The sequence below is a fragment of the Rhipicephalus microplus genome, chromosome 7 (genome assembly GCF_043290135.1).
Source record: "Rhipicephalus microplus isolate Deutch F79 chromosome 7, USDA_Rmic, whole genome shotgun sequence".
NCBI classification, from domain to species: Eukaryota; Metazoa; Arthropoda; class Arachnida; order Ixodida; family Ixodidae; genus Rhipicephalus; species Rhipicephalus microplus.
In genome coordinates this window covers 15,063,507-15,086,657 of record NC_134706.1, presented here as the reverse complement: position 1 = coordinate 15,086,657, position 23,151 = coordinate 15,063,507, and the positions used below count along the sequence as shown (strand labels likewise).

Genomic DNA, 23,151 nt, shown 5'->3' with positions numbered 1-23,151 from the left:
TATTTGGCATAAAGAATGTCCTAATGACCAACCAAACTTGACACTAGATCTAGTAATAATGATGGATGGTTTGCTCAGATATTTCTAGACCTGCTGCCTGATATTGGAAGGTCTCGTTGCCATCGCTTTCAGCCATTTCACAACAAGAGGAAGAGAAGGGCTGAGTGAAAGGCAGGGAGGCAAACCGGAAGAAGCTTCTTCTGAGCCAAGATCTCCTAGGAGACAAGACAAGACAAGAAGCTTCTGAGCTGGAACTTTGGATGACCACCACAGTTCCATACATGCATGGTTAAGGGGCTTCCACAGAGGTTCTTTACATGATTAGGGCGTTCTCTTGCCCTCTAATCGCAACTTCGACTGTAGTCTAATATATTCGTTACTGCGACTGAGCGGACTGGCATGCATAGCTTGGCGATTCAAGCGTGATGCTCGGAGCCCGTGGCTTCTGGCGGTGTGGCCGAGAGTGTTCGTGAAACGGTTGGCAGCCATTCTGTCTGTAGTCCTTGGTGACGCCGGCGCAGCACTGCTTGCTCTGGCTTCAAAACACTGCGTTAGAGTGCCTCGCCATGGGAAGTGGTTGGAACCGGCGGCCGTGAAATACGGAGGATTGCAGCGCCCCGCGAACGCCAGCGAGAACCACAGGTTGAACGAATGTCGACCCGATGCGTCATGACAATTCCGGAACACTCTCGCACACACACCATCACTATGACAATATGGCAACCACGCACTTAAAGCATCCCGTTACATTCGCAGAGTAACGCAACTCCGAATTGTGCTTGATTGCGCAGCTTGCCTTGATGCTGTCTTTTTTTTTTAATTTGGTGTAACTGTTAGAAACAAGTGCAGAGCTACCAAATTAACGCTCCATCCTCTTTTTTTTGTCTCTCCCTCGTCAGCCTCAGGCCCCAAAGGAGGCGACCTGCGGTGTACGACGAAGACCGGCACGACCACCACAATCACCGGGACGAACAGGGAGGCCACTACGCCAGGACGGTGCGTAAACGGGACCACCGCAAACAGACTCGACCCTTTCACAAGGACTTGCGACACAAGAGGCGGCCACTTCACGACGACGGGATAAATCGACCCGAGGGGCGCGAAAGGAAGCATCGGAACAAGTGGCACAATGACCGCGAGACGAATGGACGCGACAAGCGGCCCCAGGAAGGCTTTGGGGTTCAAAGGAGACGCCAGCACAGGAGGCCCCTTGGTGATCGCGACATGATGAATCGACACGACAGGCATTAGACGATGACGGGATGAATCAATGCTACCGCAGGTGACACCATGTTCAACGCCTTGACCGGACGTGTCAAACAGAGCGTCTGAAATTTTTACTCTAAGGTACCGTTGTCAATAAAGTGGGAAGAAAACTCGTCAAGTTCACGTCTTTCTTCTTGGACAGCATCCAAGACTTCTTGTTTACTTTTGTTGCTTTTACTGCAGCAGCAATTGTATGGACACTCTGTGCGCAATTCTGCCGTCGCCATGATGTTTCGTTTGAAGTCCAAGGGTGGTAAGATCATCCCGCGTGTGGTATGTTTCAATTCTTTGAATCATCTGGCGTTATTTCACGTGCACGAGGGTGACTTGCTCAACGAGATATGGGATCGTGTAGTCAGAGATTCAAAAACAATGTAGACAAGCAACAAAAGGCGCCGATGTAATGTGTCTGTGTGTCTGCATCGGCGACTAAGCACAACGCCAACTATAAGCCCAGCGAATCACCCGCAAAACATTCCTGTATTGAGCCTGCATCAAAATGCAACCAACTTTGACTAGAATTCCAGCACACACGTCTTCGAACTTTAGCAGCGCGAAATCTTGTTTCACGAAAGGCGGCACCCGTGCAGTAATGTCATGGAAACATTCAAGCATAACTTCTCCACTGTATACTGCTATAGGCCTGCGTGTATGGTTCCAGTAGGATCCCCAAGTACGATACAGGGAAATAAAGGTTGAGTAAATGGAGTGTGGTCAACTGGAATATATCAGTATGGCTTGCTACCCTATACTTCAGTAGTTGCGGGGGTAAGGAACAAAAAAAAAGAAAGAAGGGAAGGGTTAAACAATATATAGATATAATACGCACTCGCACACAACTATTGCAAAAACAAACGCAGTAAGACAGCGAAACTTTGTTTTTTTCTTTTATTATCACGATTCACAGTAAAAAGATACAGAAACAAGGAGGCGATCGGCTCCACCAATCAGTAAGTCAGAGAAAGCGTGATGTCGTTCCCATCTGGTTTCTCTCCACGAATTGTGCGTCACATTTTCTCGTTATCTGCGAGCGATAATTAAAAGCGGGGGCCTCTTTGTCGGGCGTTTTAGCCTGCGCATCTTTTCCTTGTGGATTTCGCTCAAGCATTTCTGAAACGAGACAAAAGCACCACCGTCGCTGCAAGACGTACCTTTAGAACGCGACTGAGAGTCCAAATATTGCGTGTCCATTGGCCTGCGCAAGCTGGTTTACATAAGGGTGGGGAGGGGCGTGGCAATTTTTTTGCAACCCCTCCCCTCGGCCGTCTGGACTAGTTCAAAAAAAATGGGCTTTTCAGTATGTGCAAATATGACGGTGAAGCAATGACGTGGTAATCAAAGCGGCTTGCCAGTGATCCCCGGCTTTCCAGTGATAAAAATGAGGGTCCATGTCGTACCTTAACCTCTAGTTCTATATTCTTTTTATTTTACGCTGTGGTTGTCACTGTATAGTACCAGCATGCCTACGTCGTTTTAAGGTTAGAAGTAACTGATTGACATGTGGGGCTTAACGTCCCAAAACGACCATATCGTTTTGAGAGACGCCGTAGTGGAGGTCTCCGGAGATTTCGACCACCTGGGCTTCTTTAACGTGCACCCAAAGCTGAGCCCACGGACCTTCAACATTTCGGCCTCCATCGGAAATGCAGCCGCCGCAGCGGGGATTCGATCCCGCGACCTGCGGGTCGGCAGCCGAGTACCTTAGCGACTAGACCACCGCGACGGGGCTTAACGGTGAGAAGTAAACTTTGTGGTATGTAAAGTCAGGAGCCCCCCGGTTTGTCACCGTCGTCGAAAACCTGCACTTGCACAACCCTGCACACTGAACAATGAAGTACCGCCCCTCTTCCTCTGTGCTCTTTCCTCTTTCGCTCACGCCTATACTGGCATTCCTTATAATATGCTATTGTGTTGTAGGAGAAGAGGTTTGTTGAGGGAAAAAAGAGGCGATAGTTTCCGGAGCGTTGCAGGAGCCCGGTCCTGTGCGTATGTGCTCGCACGTGATTGAGGGACATGGCCTTGAAGCATTGCAACCATTCTATGCATGTTTTTGCTTTCCAAAGAAGGCATGTTGGCAGTGAAAGAAGCCATAAAGTGATGAGTAATAGTTACACATGAAGCGCCCCTGAAGCCCACGTTTAGACAAAAGGACTTGTCTTCTTCAGGACCTCTTGAAGCACCACAGAAGAGGACAAGTCTATTTGCCGAACGTTAATAACACACAACAATTTCTAATCCTCGTTAATGTGAATACTGCGTTAATTTACATGGGGTTTCAGAAGCAGTCTTCTGGGGAAGACTGTGAAAGTGCATTTCATGTGCGTAAGACACCAACAGAAATTGACCTGGTATTCTGCTAGAGTGGAATGACGGTAAATCGTACGTATGCCGGGTGAAAAACACTTTAATTAAATAAACGATTGGTTGAGAAAGAATGTTTATATTGAAGAAGCACTTGAGATTATTTCGCCTAGCATACTTACTTTGGTTTCGCCAATAAGTTCTCTGACATCGTCTTCGCCAGTCACCTGCAGGAAAGACGCGCACGAAACGAACACCATTTACGACAGCTATGTTAAAGAGATAAAAAGAAGTCGGAAAATTGACGAAAAAAACTCGAAACTTTTATCAGTAGACGTGACTGTTTTGATAAACAGAGTTTCCTCGAAGGGCCAGTCAACAGGCTCCGAAACGGGGGAGAAAAAAAAATGCCCGCAGCTTCCCTCGGGGAAACACTGAGGAGGATGCGGAGCATATAATTGGTTAACGGGGTGTTAAAGTGCGACTTACTTGGGTCGATGGCTAAATTGGTTAACGTGGTTGTGAAATGGGGTGTTAAATTGCGACTTACTTGGGTCGATGGCTAAATTGGTTAACGTGGTTGTAGGAGGGGGTGTTAAATGAGTGAACACGTACACACGTATGCGAAAGGACTGCGCTGGTCGAAGGGACGTCGATCATTGTGTTTGTGGATTCGTTGGAATTCATTTCACCGCGACCTTGGACGTCGACACGCCGTACAAACCAACCGACGAGCGGCAACTGAGCGAGCGAGCGCCGACCTTGAGTATATATACAGCGCGACGGCGCATGCACTGTCAGCTGTTGAATGTTCTCGAAGGAGAAGCGCGCGCGCGGCACAGATGGCGACGGCGCGACGGCGCATGCGCTGTCAGCTGTCGAATGTTCTCGAAGGAGAAGCGCGCGCGGCACAGATGGTGGGCGACGGCGCGACGGCGCATGCGCGCGCGTCAGCTGTCGAATGTTCGAGAAGCGGTGCGGACGGCGCGGACGGCGCACTACAAGGCGCGAGTATAAGATGCTTCCGCATCTAAATGTTCGCGCATTCTCCCCGGGCGTGACTAACCTCCTTCAACGCACAGTGACGTCAACTCGGTGATAAGCGACGTGACGCGGCACGCGGCTAGTCGATAGGTCTAAACCAGGTCTCAACAAACAGTAATTAAAGGGGTCGTGAAACGGTCGCTTTACAACGACAATGCGGCACCATCGGCAGCCACATGCGCTAACTGTATCATAAGCCCGAGTGGACCTGCACAGAAGTTTTGCCTATCTAGGAACGCGGAACTCTATGGCATATCGAGCACGCGCAAGAGGCGCTCATCGGCGTCTGCCATACGCGTCCCACAAGGACGCTGCCTAATATGACGTCAGAGTTCAAGTTAGCGCCGATCGCGTATGACAAAGACGCTGACTAGTGTCCCAGTTGCACGCACGCAAGTACCGAAAAGTTCCGCGTTTCTTGATAGGCGAAGAATTACTTATGATAACGTCACCTAGTTAGTGCGTGTGAACGCCGGTGGGTTCGCATTGTCGCTTTAGAGCGAGCGTTTCGCGACCCCTTTAAGTCAACGTCGCCGATCCCCGAGTTGTCGTCACCGGCGCGCTGAAGGAGGTTAGTCACGGGCAGGGCAAAATGCGCGAGCCTTTCCTGCACGTTTCAGAGCCTGTTGACTGGCGCTTTACCATACCTCTGAACAGCTGTCTGCATTTTGGGAGGACTGTAAGCGCGCGGTAGCCTAAAGGCCTGGCCACATGTACCCGTCACAGCGCGTGACCTCTGGACGTGGCACCGCGCCCTCTCCCTATGAAGAGAGAGGGCACGGCACCGCGTCTGATAGTCACGCGCATACGGGCTGGAACGGGTACGTGTGGTCGGGCCTAAACGCCAGTGCCACCCGTGACGTAAATAACGCCGCCACTCATGCAGCGTGCACGTTCTCATGTCCTGCTATACTTCCCTTCGTCACCCCTCCGTTACATTTTACTATCTCCCTTCCTCAAAGGTGCTGAGGCATGCTGCATCACTGAGGGGCTTTGCAGAACGCAGCGTTGACAAACGCTACAATGCACCAGGGCGCACGAATGAGAGTTCAAGTTTAACTACCCGACACCTATAGCACAAGGGGTGGGGGCACCCTCCGATTTCTTGAACAAACCGCTTTGTTATTTGACGCCTCCTTGGAGGCTCGGTTCGCCACACAGTAGGGCTTCGCACGTAAGTATATGTTCATATGGAGCAGCGCACAAAAGTGAACACGCAAAAGTTTTGGTTTTACTACAGTATATATTCAACTCAAGATTGTGCAAAACTCAGATCGCTTACGTGTTGCTTCATGATGTTATTCCTAACGCAAGTGGTCATGACCTGCACCTACGAAATGGAAGAAATGTGAAATAAAAAAAGAGGGTGATTCACAAACTAAATTATAGGTAGATATAAAGACCGTTTATTGAAATAAAAATAAAATAAAAGTTTTCCCCGTTGTCAAAGTTACTTGGCGTCGGCTACCCATTCCCCTTGATTGTTACGAAAAAAAAAACAAAAAATAGCGTATATACATATATACAGTCTTACATATAGGTGAGTCCAAAACTAATCACTTGGGCAGAACAAACACATAGCCGTCAGTCTGACTTAAAATTACACAAGACACAATTGCAGCTAATTACAGTGAATTGATACATACATACATACATACATACATACATACATACATACATACATACATACATACATACATACATACATACATACATACATACATACATACATACATACATACATACATACATACATACATACATACACACACACACATACATACATACATACATACATACATACATACATACACAGACAGACACAGACAGACAGACAGACAGACAGACAAATAGATAGATAGATAGATAGATAGATAGATAGATAGATAGATAGATAGATAGATAGATAGATAGATAGATAGATAGATAGATAGATAGATAGATAGATATTTCTGTTTATTGTGGACACTGTCAAATTCCACCCTCCTATCGACGCCGATTGGCGCACAGGGCTGCTGCGGCCTCTCTGATTAGCTCAAGGTGCCGCCATTACAGAATATGACAACGTGGCGGAATCGGACGATGTTACCGAATAGAACCCCACCAATGTGTAGGAAAAAAAAAGCCCACGGGATGAATTGATCGGCCATGGAAGCCGCAACTTACGGACTGCTCGTCGGTGCAGTACATGTTATCGGGCACATCTTCAGATTTTTCGGTCAAGCAGTCTAAGAGATCCTTCCGATAAGTGGTATTCTGCAACTGTTCACGTGGGAGGACGGCGAGAACAAAGAAAAGGAGGCGTTTATTAGATTGCAATGGTGCATCCTGGACGTGGTTGCTCGTGTATTGATTTGGCCCTATGGTAACGCGCTTCCTTGAGTCAGTCTTGAGGGACGCCATGTCGGCTGCTGAAGGATATAGCAGCCAGCTTTACAATTTTATTAAAGTATGAGAGCTACAAACTGCGCACTTTGGAGTTTGTGGCTATCGCACTCATCTTCCTATTTCCTTTGCGGTGAAAACGTTGCTTTTTGCATGGGTGTACTTTTTTTTTTCTTATTGGTCCGCAACGGGTGGTTACATTACATTGAGTATCAAGATTGAACGTATTTCGTTCTTACGAACGAATAAATAATAATAATAATAATAATAATAATAATATTATTAATAATAATAATAATAATAATAATAATAATAATAATAATAATAATAATAATAATAATAATAATAATAATAATAATAATAATAATAATAATAATAATAATAATAATAATAATAATAATAATAGAGAAAATATATGATCCCTGCCCGGTGTACGTACTTTTTTCAGCATGTATAGAAACCGCTCCCCAGATAGCCTTGTTTTCTTGCATTTACGCATAGATTCAGTGACTGCACAAAGAAAAAAAAGGAGTGGAAAACTTCAACATTGCGAAAAGTTGAGAACATTTTCAAGAAATCAGTGCGACAGCGACGAATGTGGGTTGTTCTTATGGTGCATTACAATTTAAGAATGTATACAAGGCCCACCTAGAGGCATCGTTGCACCAACACGAAATAGTTTTCTTTTACGTTTTATCGTTTTCACGTTTTACACCGCTTGCCCATTTCCGTATGTCCACCACATTTGGCAAGTTGCATATGGTTGTTTCTCTAATACCGGTACATATGCGTGTTGGTGGATACACGCCAGAAACTTGAACGTCCTGGTAAATTTCAGCGAGAATATGGAAAACGCTGCTTAGCCCACGACCAACATTTAGGTGGGAACAACGAACATTTAGTTGGAAACCTTCCTGCACCACACTCTTACAAAGGTGACAAACAAGCGAATTCGTGGGTGGCGCTACTTATCCTTAGGTTTAAACCAAGCCTAGGTTGTACCCAAGTGTACTGCAGGTGTCAGTATACTCACACCACAAACACTCCATCGGAACTGGAAGTTTCGGAGTGTCGCCAGATACGGCGGGACGCCCTTCGATGCCCACCACCACCACTGGCTTCTCCTCGTCCGTGGCAGGAGGCTCCGAACCATCCGGTTCATCCTCATCACGCGCCGGGCCCTCGTCGTACGCGATGGCCGGTTCCGGGCCTCCCTGCCCTTCGCGCCAGCGAGACTGCTCCCTGTCTCTGGACGACGACCCCGCACCACGGCTTTCCGGTTCATACCGGTCAGGAGCCGAATGCTCCTCAGATTCGGTAGCCGGTTTCGAGTCTCTTCCTGCTACAGACCCACGAGGCTGCTTTTTGAACGTGGAAGGTGGCTCCGGATCATGACTTTCTGGTCCGTTCCCGTCATGCGCCAGGCGCTCGTCATGCGTCATAGGTGGTTCCAAGTCCCTTCCTCCTTCAGCCGCGTTAGCCGGCTTCATGTACTTGTGAGGACGCCTTCCAGGACTACTGCCATCTACGTCCAGATGACGCTCATGCCCTGGCTTCGCGTCAGCATCATCATCATCGGGCGGCTGCGACTCCTTGGCCATGGATGTCAATTCTTCGTCAGCGGGACGTGGTGGCCGGGCCAAGGATGGTACACCCACGTCATAATCCGGGATCTCCCGATCCACACCAGGCTGCCCATCGTTTGCGGCTCCCCTCGACGGTGGCTCATCTTCCGTGAACCTGGGTGGCGGCTCTGGTTCGTGGAAATTCGAGTCGACGTGACGGGCCATCGCCGATTTGATGAAAAGCGACAGCATAAGGACAAAACAAAACAGATGTGAGGCCACCCTCGTGGTTCCATCGAAGGCCATGTCGTCTGCACATGAGAAAGAGAGAGAAAGAGAGAGGTATAAATCAATACATTATAACGTTCTGCGTGGATCAACGAATGGATGCACGGGTAAGCACCTGCACATGGTGCAGTGCTGCGTCAAGTAGGCGCCTTCCTTTGGGGGCCACCGCTTCGTTATGTTATGTTATGTTACGTTACAATTTTGTTGACGCGATCTAGGCATCGAGGTAAGATCGCTCATGAATTATTCGAAGCTGTGCTCATTAAAAGTGGCGGGGAAAGATGTATCAGTCACCCCTCTATTGCCATATCAGAGGAGTGCTAATATTTGGCTAAAACGCTGCACTAATCTTTTAGTTCTCTTCATCGGCCAGCGCCCTTCAACCCTCGCGATTCTTTCATTTTCATGTATCCATTTTTCTTGTGTTTAGGCGCATGCTCCTTGATCATTTTTGGTGTAAAGGCGACAGCTTTTCAGTTCTTTTAGGCGAGAGAAGTTGACTCATGTGATATCTTTTGTAAGATTATATATATATATATATATATATATATATATATATATATATATATATATATATATATATATATATATATATATATATATATATATATATATATATATATCTGTGTGTGTGTGTGTGTGTGTGTGTATTGCCCTTCTCTTCTCCTGTTACGCACTGAGCGGAAAAGAATGGCCTCCTGGCTCCGAAATGGCACTAGCCAACAGGAACCAAACAGTCCTCTCTAGAGTCCCACTGGCCGCAGCTCCTCAGGACCTTAATAATGTTCGTTGTGTGTTTATCTGCAGTTAGTTTATCACCGGTGTAGTTATTGCGTACTTGTGTTGGTCTTGATGAATTGTTTTCCTCTATCCCGCTCTAAATGTGGTCATGTTTAATGTGATGGCTGTCCTAATTTTAGTATGTAAGTAGAGGTTGTCCTTCCTTTTTTTTCTTCCTGTGTTGTAACCACTTTTTTTGTTCTTTGTGTGGTTATTTCGTGTACTGTACTGCTTCTTTTCAGATTCTTCGTTAGATATTATATGCCTTATTTAGTTATGCTTTTCCGAAGCGTCCTTATGAAATGCATCTTTTCGGACTCAAACTGGCCAGTGACTGTCGTGTCCCCACAGTGTGTGCAAACTTCACGAAGCAATTGTGAGCAGTAAAATTCCAATTCCAATTTCACTTCCAAATCCTGCGCTAATGAAGCACTCGTGTACGTCTTGGCGTAGATACAAATCCTGAGCTTAATGTAACTTCATGAAGCCCGAGGAGCATGGTCGACCCAGTGATTGATTTTCTTGACAACGACGCACCTACCGGGGCGCCAGCGCCCTCTCTTGACTAGCGTCGGTATCAGCCAATTTCGTCAGAGTTTTTTTTTTTTTTTTTTTTTGCGAACGTAGGTACAGTACCATCCACTGTTAAAGTGAACACTCTGATGAGCACATGTCTTATTGTGGGCCTCATAACTGCAGCAGACGTAGGAACGTTGTTCGTGCACGGCACCAATGTATCAGAAGGAGTAAGAACAGTCGACCAGCAGTGTCTAGACTTATGCAAATCTAAGCCTGCATGTTTTTGCCAAAGAGGGAAATTTCAACATGGTGAACACAAAAGTGTTCCCTTTAACTGTGAACTCGTCTGTACATAAAGAAGTGTAATCTTTGGTTATTTCTGCGGTTATTTCTGATGCAAATCTAAGCCTCCATGTTTTTGCCACAGAGCGAAATTTCAACATGGTGCACACAAAAGTGTTCCCTTTAACTGTGAACTCGTCTGTACATAAAGGCGTGCAGTCTTTGGTTATCTCTGTGGTTTAAATTTTGCTTGGAGATCCCTAGTTTATTCTGCACTAGATTTCAGTACTGTTAGCCTTGTATTAAGCCTGCCTTCGGTGTATCGACCACTCCGTGTTAACGCGACGGGAGACAACGGATTAACAAGTATAAAACGACTATCGCTTAAAAAGCCGAAGTTCAGCTGAATATTAAAGAGTGAACAGATGATGACAAATTCGTGAGCCCAGGTTGTCGCAGGAATCTCCGTTTCGACAAGCTTCTTCAGGGATGCAACAAGAGCGCATGTACATCTACGCTTAGTAAATTTTTTTTTAGATTTGTATTGTCTGCTTTCAACATGTTACATTACATTGGATGGTATAGGGCTAAAGCGAAATAACCTTACGTAATAATTTGATGATATGTGGGATTTATTGTGCCAAAACCACCATATGATTATGAAAGACGCCGTATAGTGCAGGACTCTGGATATTTCGACGACCCGGGGTTCTTTAACGTGCACCGAAATCTGAGCACGCGGGCCTACAGCATTTTCGCCTCCATCTAAAATGCTGCCGCAGCAGCTGTGATTCGATCCCGCGACCTGCGGGTCAGCCGCCGAGTACTTTAGCCACTAGACCACCACCGCAGTGCGATCACCTTACATATTAGGGTACGGTGCAGCAAAAGGCAGGTTAACGTCCTGTCGATGACCCTACCACTGTTTAACAGGGTTGTGAATACCATTCATAAACTAAACAATAGAAAGCGGATGCAACCAGAGAGAAAAACCTCACATAGTACTATCAGCAACAGTTGACGACCCAAGAAAATAATTATTTTTTTTTTCTTTTTCACACAAAAGTAATAAGCCACATGTTGGTTGAATCAGAAAAGTACGTATAAGGTGTTTTAGTTGGTTAGTTCTATGTTGGGCTGTATACAAAGCGGAAATGCAAGGTGCTATATCTCAGGCGCGTGTAGTTAGGTACGTGTGTGAAAAGTTCACTTAGTTTTTTTTTTTCTATTTCTCTAGGAGTCTATCAAGTCTGAGGTTGTATAGCTGATAAACTTTTAGTATTTCATTCTTTAGAAAGAGTGCTGCTGTGTGACCAAGCCATCCGACAGCTTGTTCTTGAAGGACTGTCAGCCCACTCAAGTTTGTTTTGCTTGTAGTGCCCCAGATTAGTAGGTCGTAATACAGTTGAACATTTATGAGTGAATAATACAGCTGACGTACCAGCCGAGCCGGAACCAGATGCCTGATTTCAGAAAACACCTGATTTGCAACTTGTTTACATAATGTGTTTAGTTGAAACATTCTTTCAACAATACTCTCAGAAATGTAAGTAGTGGCTCCCTTTCAATAGCACAAGCACAAAATCAGAGAGAAATGTCAGGGACAAGTTTTTACCTATGTTTGAAAAGAATGTACGACTTTTAGGCACATTTAGGTGAAGCACTTGAACTCTTGAAACAGACAAGGCATCTTGTCGGAGCGTTGGCCATTGCGACAACTCGGTTTCGCGACTTAGTCATCTCACGTAGCGCAGTAGTAACGCCATGTGGTGAAGTCTGCCACGGAAGATCAGTGGCTACGGTGCACGGCTGCTGAGCCGAAGGTCGCGGGTTCGACAACGGTCGCGGCGGTCGCATTTCGACGGCGGTGAAACGGTAAAGGCCTGCGTACTAGTGTGCAATGTCTGTGTACGTTCAAAAACCCCAGGTGGTCGAAATTTAAGGGGCCCTGCCCGACGTCGTTCCTTATAATCATACCGTGTTTTTTAGGGGACGTAAAACCTCGCATATTATGAGCTGTATGTAGCGAAGGGCTAAATTTCACTCCTGCCTTGATTTTAACCAACAGTCAAGTGACTCTCCTATAGAAGGTATCCACGTGACGACATCCGGAAGGAACGCCGGAGTGGCAGTCTCCGTATATACGTGTGGTCTCGCGAGCTATACGAATCGTCGGGACACAACTGAAGTTCTCGGCAGCACGTGGTATACTGATATTTTTTGTTAAAAAAAACGGGTCAGTGAGGCGCAGCGCCGCCAAACATCAGGCTGCCGTATGCCGGATCGCTGACGGACCACAGCTCATGGCGGCGCCCTCGCTGGCGCCGCCTGGCGGTGAGAGCTCAGTGGACACCTCTTATTGGTTGTTTCTACAAGCGTGAAATCCATTTTGCCGTCACTGCCCGTAAACCCCAATGCGATGAAAAATTCTTCGTTTCGAAAATAGTTACGAAGTAGGACGGCCTTTGAGAGTGTTGAGAGGTTCCCAACAGTTGACTCATAATGTAAACCTTAGTAAAGGGTGAGGAAAGGGATGATGTCACTAACGTAGTGTGTGCCTCACCACCGACTTGCATTGCGGCGCTCACGTCGCGCGCTGGTTCATAAGATACAGAAAGTCACGCTAGAAACAGTGGATAAATACGAATATTCGGGCGTATGGATAAATAACGGGGCTGAGTATCTAAGGGAGCACGAAAGATACGTAATGACTAAGGGTAACAGGAATGCAGCTGTAATGAAAAATAGGGCACCACGGAACAATAGGGATGACGTTATGAGAGAGAGAGAGAGAGAGAGAGAATAAAGACGAAAGAAAGGCAGGGAGGTTAACCATGGCTGAGCCTAGTAGGCTACCTTGCACTGGGGAAGGGTAAGGGGAATAAAAGTTAGAGAGAGAGAGAAGGAGATAAATGTCACTCATGACATGGACAAAACGGCAGTTATGTGCTTAACATCAGAGACGGCGAGTCACATCCGTGTCTTAATCAATTGAGCACATTCGTTGCATTAACTTGTACGCGTGGTTCCGTGCACCCAAATGATCTGCCGATGGTGAAACCATGATGGTGCCGCTTGCGTTCTCAAGCAGCAGACTTCTGAATGCTTGCGAGAACTGTAGTGACGATGTCAAGCAGTTGCAACACGCTTTGAACTGTTGGTGTCGGCATCTTGCTCAGCAGCAGGCGCATAGCACCGACCAGGGTGCTAACCATGCCGATAAGTTGTCCTTCGTCCGTCAAGTTATGAGGTACCGATGAAGTGTTCCTCACTGTCGAAATCTGATGCCGCTGATCAGGCGCATGTATCTTTGAGAGTTCGGGCCAAGCGTCTTCTGCATTGCTGGCAGAGGCATCATTTTCCTTTAAAACGGTTGCGTTATGACTGGGTAATAAAGATGAAGCGTCGGCTCCACTGCTAGCAGAAGCGCTTTTGTTTTTAGAACGGACAGCGCTTCGCCGGAGTGGGAGAGGTGGAGATGGTTTTGGGCGTCCTTCGCGAGGCGACGAGGGTTCGGTGGTTTTGGTGCAGCACCGGCGACGGGACCATCGTCGCGTAATGGATGCAGCTGCTTCTCGGTATCAGATGCCATCTCTGGCCCTTTTCTTCGGTATTGTTAGCTCCTTTCGAATAAAAGGACAGTCCTTCGAAGTGGCATCATGTGGCCCATTGCAGTTTGAGCGTTTCAGAGTCGTGGCCTGGCACGTGTCCTTGTTGTGGTGCCCAGTGCACCGGGAACAGATAGTAGAGTTTGTGCACACACCACTTCCGCGACCTAACTTCATGTACTTCTAGCATTGAAGTGGTTTCGGTATAAAAGGGCGAACTGCGTGTCGGAAGCGGCCCACTTTTACGTGTGATGGAAGTGATCCGCCCTTAAATGTAATTCATCCGCATCGTGATGTCCCGATACGACATATATTTGTAATAATGGCGTCTTCCGAAGCCGGCTTAATCAAGACTGATAGGTCCGAGTGGGTAATGGCTTCGGCAACATCATGTAACCCCAGTGCTTACTTCTTTGCCCGGCGGTATATGAGAGCGGACTTTCATCCCATTAAGTTCCGTTACTTCACGCAATCTGTCAAGCGCAGTCATATGATTGATGCCAATCGCTAAGATGTTCTTGCGGCTATTCACTCTGACTTCCTTTACTTCGTTCGGCCCCAGTGCCTCTAGCTGTACAGACACGGCTTGCCGGTTAAGGCGTCTCATGTTGTCACTAGCGAGAACTGGCATGAAACGGATGGTTATTACCTCGCTATTCTGCGGAGACCGCATGGTGGGCTCACTCGAATTAGGTGACGTGCTCAGAAATCATCCTTTTCCCTTGTGGTTTCTCACTAGTCCGAAATTGTCGTCCCCTGATTCATCACTGCTGACGTTGTAGGGTTAGGTGTCATCACTGTCAGTGCCACTCTCGGAGCTCTAGCGCTTCTTGGAACCAACACCCGGGGTCATTCTTGTGCCCGGTAGTTTTCCATACGGCTCTGCCTCCATCGCCCACCTGCAGGAGACCGCGCTTGACAGGCGAAATAAAAATTATTCACAAAAAAACCCACGGAACTCAAACATTCGGCATTCTGCCACACCGGCACTTCGTCATCGTCCTATCAAGGGATTCGGAAAGGTGCCATGGTCCCATCCATCCATCCATCCGTCCGTCCGTCCGTCCGTCCGTCCGTCCGTCCGTCCGTCCGTCCATCCATCCATCCATCCATCCATCCATCCATCCATCCATCCATCCATCCATCCATCCATCCATCCATCCATCCATCCATCCATCCATCTATTCGGTTCGGTGGTCCCGTCAGCGCAAGTTGGTGTGTAACGTGCGCTTGGCGAGGCGCTCGCTGGGTACTTTCCTCGCTACAAACAATTAGGGTTAACGCGATTCAAGACACTTAAGTGAACGTCGGGCCTGCCACACAGTAAACAGCTCTATCTGGGCTCTTCCGCTTAGAATAAGCATTGTGTCGAGAAAAGATATAATCGCAGACGGCTAACATCAATAACATTTCAACTGAACATTTTCTTGCTATAGACATGCGTTCACGAGTATGACAAAACAGACTTCCTTAACCTGGACGCAAAGTATGAAATTACGCGTAAGGGACAGGTACAATCGATGTTTGACACATAAACGTAAAAACTTGTAACAAAAGATGTGTTTAAAATAATTTGTGGACGCTTAAGAGCCCTCTACTATGAGAGAACCGTGAGCTGTCCCAAATGTGTGGGTAAAAAGAAGTGTTAAACGATTCAGAGCAGAAAGCCGTCTCTATTTCGGTCAACAATTAAGATGGATTCGCGTGTGTTTGGAAAAAGTTGTTAACGGTTTAGAGTACCTGGTAACACAGTCAGCCACAGTTGTACAAAAGTGTCAACTTATCACAACTAGAAATTTTACTAGACACCCTGCACAGCCCCGCTGAGCTGCCAAGATGCAGATTGTACGCTCCGAACAACTAAACAAAAGCGTTACAAGACCTCGTTCTGATTCTCGAATGCCCTTCCTTTGATTCTATAGGTACATAAACCCTCTAGTTGACTATTACCATGGCAGCAACCAATATGCAAAAAGGAATTGTATAAATGCAACATCAATTGTTCACGTCTAGCCTGAATACAATGCGTTTTTACTACGTACAAACTTCAAAAAAAATTTCCGATGATCACGATACTTCCTCATGCGAATTGTAGGCGCGGCTTCAAGTTTGGGAAACGCGACCTGCGTTTGAAGTTTTCGGTATCCGCAGTTGTAGCAATGCACGATTCGTTGCGTATTGCCACAGAAACTTCCATCGCTCGAATGCTACGCCCACCACTACTACTCTGCGCGTTGCAGGAGTCGCGAACCATTCGAAACGCCGACAGCCCTTAAGAACTACTCTGAGCATTGCGGTCGTTGCAAACCAAGCAAAACGCCGGCAGCTCTGTTACGACCAAGGAGGATTTAAAAAAAAAATGGCAGCATATCCACGGAGTGAATGATGGAGAGTGGGGCGAAGCATCCGTCCGTCCATTCGTTCTTGCTTCCGTCCGTCCATGCGTCCGTCTGTGTGACCGCCCATGCGTCCATCCACCCGTCCGTGCGTGCATCTGTTCGTGCGTCCGCCCCTGCCTCCATCCATGCGTCCATCCGTCCATGCAGCCATCCGTGCGTCCGTCCATGCATCTGTCGGTGTGTCCCTTCGTCCATCTAGTCAACACTCCAAGTACCACCATCTCGCATCTTTTCATCATAAATTCCGCATAAAGAAGCACCGCCATCCAGCGGACATTCCAAGGACTAAACTAGAGGTGGCACACGCACGCTTTCTTACGGCTTGCGCTTGTTGTCTACTTCCCACCTTTAACCACCTCGAGTTCGTGGTATCTACTAGTTTACTGTATTTAGGCACTGCGGCCCAACGCTCGCTAATCCTTTCTAAAACCAAGGAGGTAACACCCAGCGAGTATAACGTAGCAACCTTTTCTTGTCAGATAGTGCTCAATGTACATGCCAATGGCTGCTAACGGAGAATGAGAGACAGGAAAATTCGGCTTTCAGCTAACGCGCACGCTGCGAATTTTTGTTCAATAACGCACAGGAGATATCTCCCAACGGCGCCACCTTGCAGGTCAAAGCGTAAGACATGTTACGTACTACGACGAGAAACGAACGGGTGCCGCTTTACGGAGCTTCGCCCCTAAAATTAATCCTCCTTGGTTACGACAAGCGAAGCCATACGGGTGCAGTGCATGTGCCCGCCCTGCTACCCTGCATGCGCGCGGAGTAGGGGCCAGCGCGCGTGACGGAGCAAGAAAGCGTGGTCAAAGGCCAGTGGCTCGTGATATCGACAGACTACACGTTTGCTCTCTGTCGTGCTTCTTCGCTCGATCGGTTAAGACAACGCCGACGATGCCGATGGCGACGCCGCTCAACGCAAAAAACGGGCAACGTTACTATAGTAGGTAATCTAGTAACGTTGGGAACAGGCACCTAAGAAGCTGAGCTCTTAATAATTTCCAGTCTCTTGTGTTGTCACTCAAGACTATTCAAAGGCGTGAACCATGTTTTTCGTTTTGTTTTTTGAGTCATTGTATTGATGCCTTCCCGCCACCCACTGAACGTTTCCCCACTTATCGTCATTTAGCCCTGCCTGCTGATCTTCAGGTCTGCACCATAACCACTGCCCAACCGCGGCAAACATTTCGGAACGTAAAACCGGCGCAGAATAAATTTTCTAAGACGAAAGTCATGCTTGGGATACTTGGACACAAAATTATGCACCACCTCTCCAAAGGGAATTACGAAGGGATGCGAAGCAGAAGCGGTGCGCACGCCATTAACCCGGCTGAAATGGGCGTCGACGCGGGTGTTGTAAAGACGGTTTGAAGCGAAACTCAGTGTAGCCTTTACTCGAGTAAACGTTTCTTTGAAACGCAAAGACACGGGAGGCGGGTTAGGTTTCGTGTAAGTTTCATCACAGATAAACCAGCCGAAAATGTGTTTCTACTTGACGTGTGGTCGAGTGTTGCGAGCGATGGAGGGGGTGAAGTGAGTGAGAAGTGTGTTGCGAGCGGGCGGAGAAACAACACCCCCTAGGTGTGTTGGAAAGAGCAGGCAGCTGCTCCGGATGAGGGAGAGAGTGACGTCAGCGCGCAGCTGCGACTTGACCTATACTTGGCATCGTTCCAACAACCGCTGCGGAGGGAACGCGGTGCGGAGCGTTGGTACGGAGACACGGAGAGACAGCGTTAGATAGGCTTGTCAAAGAGCTACTTCGCATCTAAAACTTTTGGCCTGCCTGCCTGCCTGCCTGCCTGCCTGCCTGCCTGCCTGCCTGCCTGCCTGCCTGCCTGTCTGTCTGTCTGTCTGTCTGTCTGTCTGTCTGTCTGTCTGTCTGTCTGTCTGTCTGTCTGTCTGTCACACGAAAGAATTATGCCACCCAGCCAAAGTTCAAGCACTTGCTTAACGCATGGCCATCTTCAATTGGTGGCTGCGTTTATATACTTGTGAAATATTAGATCAAAAAGCAAATATGCCGCACATCTGAGGAGCAATATCAATAAGTAATTACTAGAGGCTGTGCTCCTTTCGTAAAAGATAAATATATACGCACACAGCACCCGTTCGCCGGGCCGGCTGTTCTTTATCAGAACTCGTTCTCTTCATCTTCTCGTGCTGGTTGCACACGAGGCCCCGAGGCACACAAGGCCCCAATCATGGCACCGTGCAGTCCAGTTTTGCAGTGTGACTGCAATGCCAGACCGCAATGTTTTGCAGAGAAAAAATGCAATAATAGGTTGGGGTCAGTCAAAATGGAACGTGACACCCACGTCTCCCTGCCCCCCCCCCCCCCCCCGTGAGTGGGCGAATTGCAGCAGAGATACACGGGGACGCATACGCACGTCATTTTTTTTTGCGTGCCCATAACGGTCAATGCCAGCAAACTTAGGATGGGCTAGTGCCAGCAACGCAGCTCCCTCTGGTCTGCGGACGGTGCCTACAGAGTCTCCCGTGGCCGATGTTGGTGGGGTCACTGTGGTTGACAGATAAAACGCCTAAACACGGGGACTTGGCTCAGTGCTTTGCGCGTATAGCCTCAGGTGGACGGTGCTGACTGCATCGTTGCGCTTCTGTTCATTGATCTGCCAGAACTAGACCTGGAAGAAGATACTGATTTGATTTGTAGGGTTTAACGTCCGAAAACCACGATATGATTATGAGAGACGCCGTAGAGGAGGGCTCCGGAAATTTGGACCACCAGGGGTTCTTTAACGTGCGTCCAAATCTGAGCACACGTGCCTACAACATTTCCGCATCCATCGGAAATGCAGCCGCCGCAGCCAGGATTCGATCCCGCGACCTGCGGGTCAGCAGCTGAGTACCTTAGCCTGGAAGACGATACTGGCTGCATCGTTGTGGCCGATCTCGGCCACGCAGTGGCTTGGGTTGACGACATGCCAAACATACTTCTGGTGGACGGCATTGACTATGCCGTGGTGGCCAATGTTTTATTCGCTGCGATTTGTCCTACCGAGCATTCTGGTGGCTGTCTGAGAGATGGTTTAACCGTTGTGTGAGGAGTCGTGGATGTGGATACATGGCTTCGGAAGTCATCAATAAAGCCACCAGCACACATGGTCTGTGTTCCCAGAGGAAAGTGACCATCTGCTGCTATGAGCTCGTTTGGCTTCTGGACAGCCCGCGTGTCAATCATTAGAGGAGGCGACCTCTCCACGTATTCAAATGACGATGAGCCTGGGGTCAAAGTCATCGACTTCTGTTGCTCAGAAGTAGTCTTGGTCTCTGTCAAGTAATGTTGTGAGTTTATCCTGACGCATCTACATCTTGAAGCTATCCTTGAAAATTGTGTCGGTGTCTATGTCGGTGTCTGTTGCGGGACGTTCCGCGAAGCTTCCTGCGAAAGAGCTGCAAGACACAGCTCTAGCATCTGGCGGCGGCTTCTCAGGAGCTCGAAGTCCACGGGTAGGGACGTTGGTGTAGGGCATAGCTACACCAACGTGACCGTTCCCTTGCTCTCTGTCACCGAATTAGGGCCAGATCATAAAGTCCGGATAGAGCTGCACCATCGTGGTTGTGTGTCTCAGAGCTCCAAAGAGCAGCAGGCATTGGGTCGGTTGGCGAGAAGCTGCTGAAATGTGACAGCGGCCGAAAAACAGTGATCAATCGGGCGCACCATTCAGGCCAGGATTGTTGCTTCGCCCCTTCATAGCCGTACGATGCCCTGGCAGTACCGCGAAGGCGCTCGATAGAAATTGCCCATTTCCCATATTCTGACTGGGCTTGGAGGGTGCCGAGTGAGTCCCCAGTCTCAATTGACCTAAAAACGTCGTCCTAGATGCCACGAAACCATGGTAGTTCACAGGGAGCCAGCGATGGCGGGATGGCGGATGAAAATCCGGAACGTGCCCGCGCCAAGCAGCCCAATTGCTCTGAGAGCACCGTGAGGGAACACAGGAGCGCCCGGCGGTTCTCAGGTGAGCTGGCCTCAAGATATCGTGAAACGGCAACAGCTAACACGACATCGATTACGCTCAATGTTAGTAAGGCGGCAGGAGACAGCTGGGAGCTCGACGCTACCAAGGCATTATTTGTGACGATAGTTATAGCGCGAGAACAAAACGACGACACAGAGACAAGGACACGAAAGACACGACACGTGTCTTTCGTATCCTTCTTGTCTCTGTGTCGTCGTTCTTGTCTCTGTGTCATTGTTTTGTTCTCGCGCTATAACTATCGTCATGCGCTACCAACTAGCCCAAGCTGCCACACTTCTAAGTTATTTGTGACGCGGAGTTGCGCGATGGTATGCTGCAGCTTGACGGCGCTGTCGGTTGATCCGCATCGAGAGCCAGGGCCGGCATCTGCGGAAAAACCTGGCAGCGACTCTATTACTCACTCTGGCACAACCCATAGCCAAGGACGTGTGCACGGCGTCCTTGGGAGGGTGATGTGATGGTAAAGTCTAGTTCACGGAATCTACGCAGATGGGAGCATTAAAAGCGTTCCCAGACGACAAAACACATGCGATGCCTTGGCATGAACTGGTGTCGCGGCACCAATGAAAGAAAGTTGAGCGACCGAAGAGGCCTGGACACCGTCCCCTAACTGTGCTTGGTGCGGTGGTTGGTAGATGGTTTCCATGGCCAAAGCAGCGTCGACAGCTTTCCTTATATGATGACTGTAGAACAATGATAATGCACGGGCGCAGATGGTGTCCGCTTTGGGGCATCGTTTAAGGCGATGCCTTCGCGGCAAGCTTCGTGGAACGCCCCAGAACAGACACCGACAACTTAATTCTAAAGACCGTAGTGGTTTTAGGCTGCGCTGAAAATGAAACGCTATGTATGAAACAAGTCAGGCAAAAGAATATCGTCTTTGAACTATATTTGCAGCAAAACACACAGATACGCGGTCATTTTTTTTCAGAGTCGATGTATTGGTGCTCTCCCGCCACCCATCGAAAGCTTTCCGCACAAGTCATGGCATTATCCTGTCTCCCGTGACTTTCAGGTATGCAGCCGAGCCCCATAACCACAGCTCCACCGGGGAAGATGTTTCGGAACGTAAAACCAGTGCTAAATATATTTTTTTCCTCCTCAAACATTCATTCTCACTTAAAGTTTAAGCCTCTCACTCTCCCTCTTGTTGGAATTTATTGCACTGGTGGTTAGTGGACAGAAATTTGCAAAGCCCGAGTGGTCCTTACGTAAGTACCACACGCGATATCAATAGAAAAATGAAAACAAAAACAACACAAAACAATTACCTTCCCTGCGATGTTGTTTCGAACGACGACTCTCAGACGATCGTTTTACAAGGAGGAAGCAAGGGCGCCCCCGTATGCCTTCGTTAGAAACACGTTTCCCTTTCAAGCTAGGCGTTGCACTTGCAATGAATTTGTTTTCCTCGTTCTCTCTGATTCGATTGTATAGTTTAAAGCTATAGAGTAAAGCTGAATAAATAAAAAAAAACACATATACTCCGAAGGCGAGCCGTCTTTGTTGAACATTATACGCACATCATGCCACGAGAAGATGTACGTGGCTTTCGCTAACACTTGTTTGACCAGTTTTCTTTGTTCTCTTTTTTTTTGACGACTGCATTATGAGTGGCTGAATAGAGAGATTTAGTACTGCGGAACGGTGCTACGTACGCATCACGCAATCGCCTTGCGTTACGTGGCGTCGTTTGCCACTAATCGGCTTTTAGTACGCCGTAGTACCCGCGTACGTAACAAGCGTGAAGCGTGTTGCGCCATCTGGTAAATCAAAATAGAAGCACGTGTTGTTGGCAGCCAATGTGAGCCAATCCAAGTGTTATAGCCAGATTATGGCCATATTTTAAGCCACAGAGCCGGTCGGTGCTTGTCCTCGATGCTGCCATTTTGCAAAACGAAGTCTCACGCGGTCGCGAACTTGTTCGAGAGCGGCGCGATCCCCTCATACGTACGCACGCACGCATCTCATGCGTGCGTACGTAGCGGCTGCGTACGCAACGCGATACGTGCGCGTTGCGGTCTGTGCATGCGCACTACGCGGAACGTGGCGTCCTTACGTACGCAACGCCGCCACGTACGCAGCGTACGCAGTACTAAAACTCTCTAATATCTTGAAATGACCCGCGTTCTCCAAACGCATAAGCGCAGTCTAGCTGTGGAACCGTTCTTACAACTCGGGGCATGCATAACAGCCCGACCAAACCAAGATGAGATTTATTCGAATTGAATATTCTTCTTTTGTGGCTTATTGGTTTTCTCAGTTAGGGTAATGTTATCTCCACTCACCTCGCCTGAATCCCCATCTCTGAAGAGGGACATGAACGTCTATCTTAAGTGTCAAAGCGACTTTATTTCATTGCCCTACGTTACATGCCGAATGTGTACAACTGCGCCCCAAGAGTCCGGCAGCCTGCCGAGCCGAATAAAAACAACAACGGCGAGCCGAGAAAGCGGTGTTGCGGGCAGAGCAGCGTCAACGTGCCAATGTCGGGAACGCGTCGCCGGCTCAACGCCCGCTTTCGGCGGCCGTTTCTCGAGTGGTCTTTGGTTTCTGCTGCGACATGTGCAACCGCCTGTGACCACACGTTTCAGCTTCGCGGGTCGCCTTCAATACAGGCGTTCTTGTATTTCTGCCCTCATCACACGTGACCGGCGTGGCAGGGAGTGGAACCACCCTCCTCGGGTTCAGCGGCGCTGCATCTCAGTTC

General features: G+C 48.2%; 1 protein-coding gene across 3 annotated transcripts in view; it reads right to left on the bottom strand.

The window, feature by feature from the left end:
- Positions 1 to 2,140: 2,140 nt before the first annotated feature.
- LOC119179711 (uncharacterized) overlaps positions 2,141 to 23,151 on the bottom strand; it is a 138,389-nt gene continuing 117,378 nt past the window's right edge. For 2 of the 3 annotated variants that reach the window (XM_075868736.1, XM_075868734.1), the window contains exons 2-7: positions 8,030 to 8,872; positions 7,436 to 7,506; positions 6,778 to 6,873; positions 5,894 to 5,941; positions 3,750 to 3,794; positions 2,141 to 2,376 (exon numbers count right to left, since the gene is read on the bottom strand). In XM_075868736.1, coding sequence (XP_075724851.1) covers positions 2,287 to 2,376; positions 3,750 to 3,794; positions 5,894 to 5,941; positions 6,778 to 6,873; positions 7,436 to 7,506; positions 8,030 to 8,867 — 1,188 coding nt within the window. In that variant the 5' untranslated portion in view covers positions 8,868 to 8,872 and the 3' untranslated portion in view covers positions 2,141 to 2,286. The remainder of the gene's footprint in view (positions 2,377 to 3,749; positions 3,795 to 5,893; positions 5,942 to 6,777; positions 6,874 to 7,435; positions 7,507 to 8,029; positions 8,873 to 23,151) is intronic. The other variant, XM_075868737.1, reaches the window with a different exon arrangement.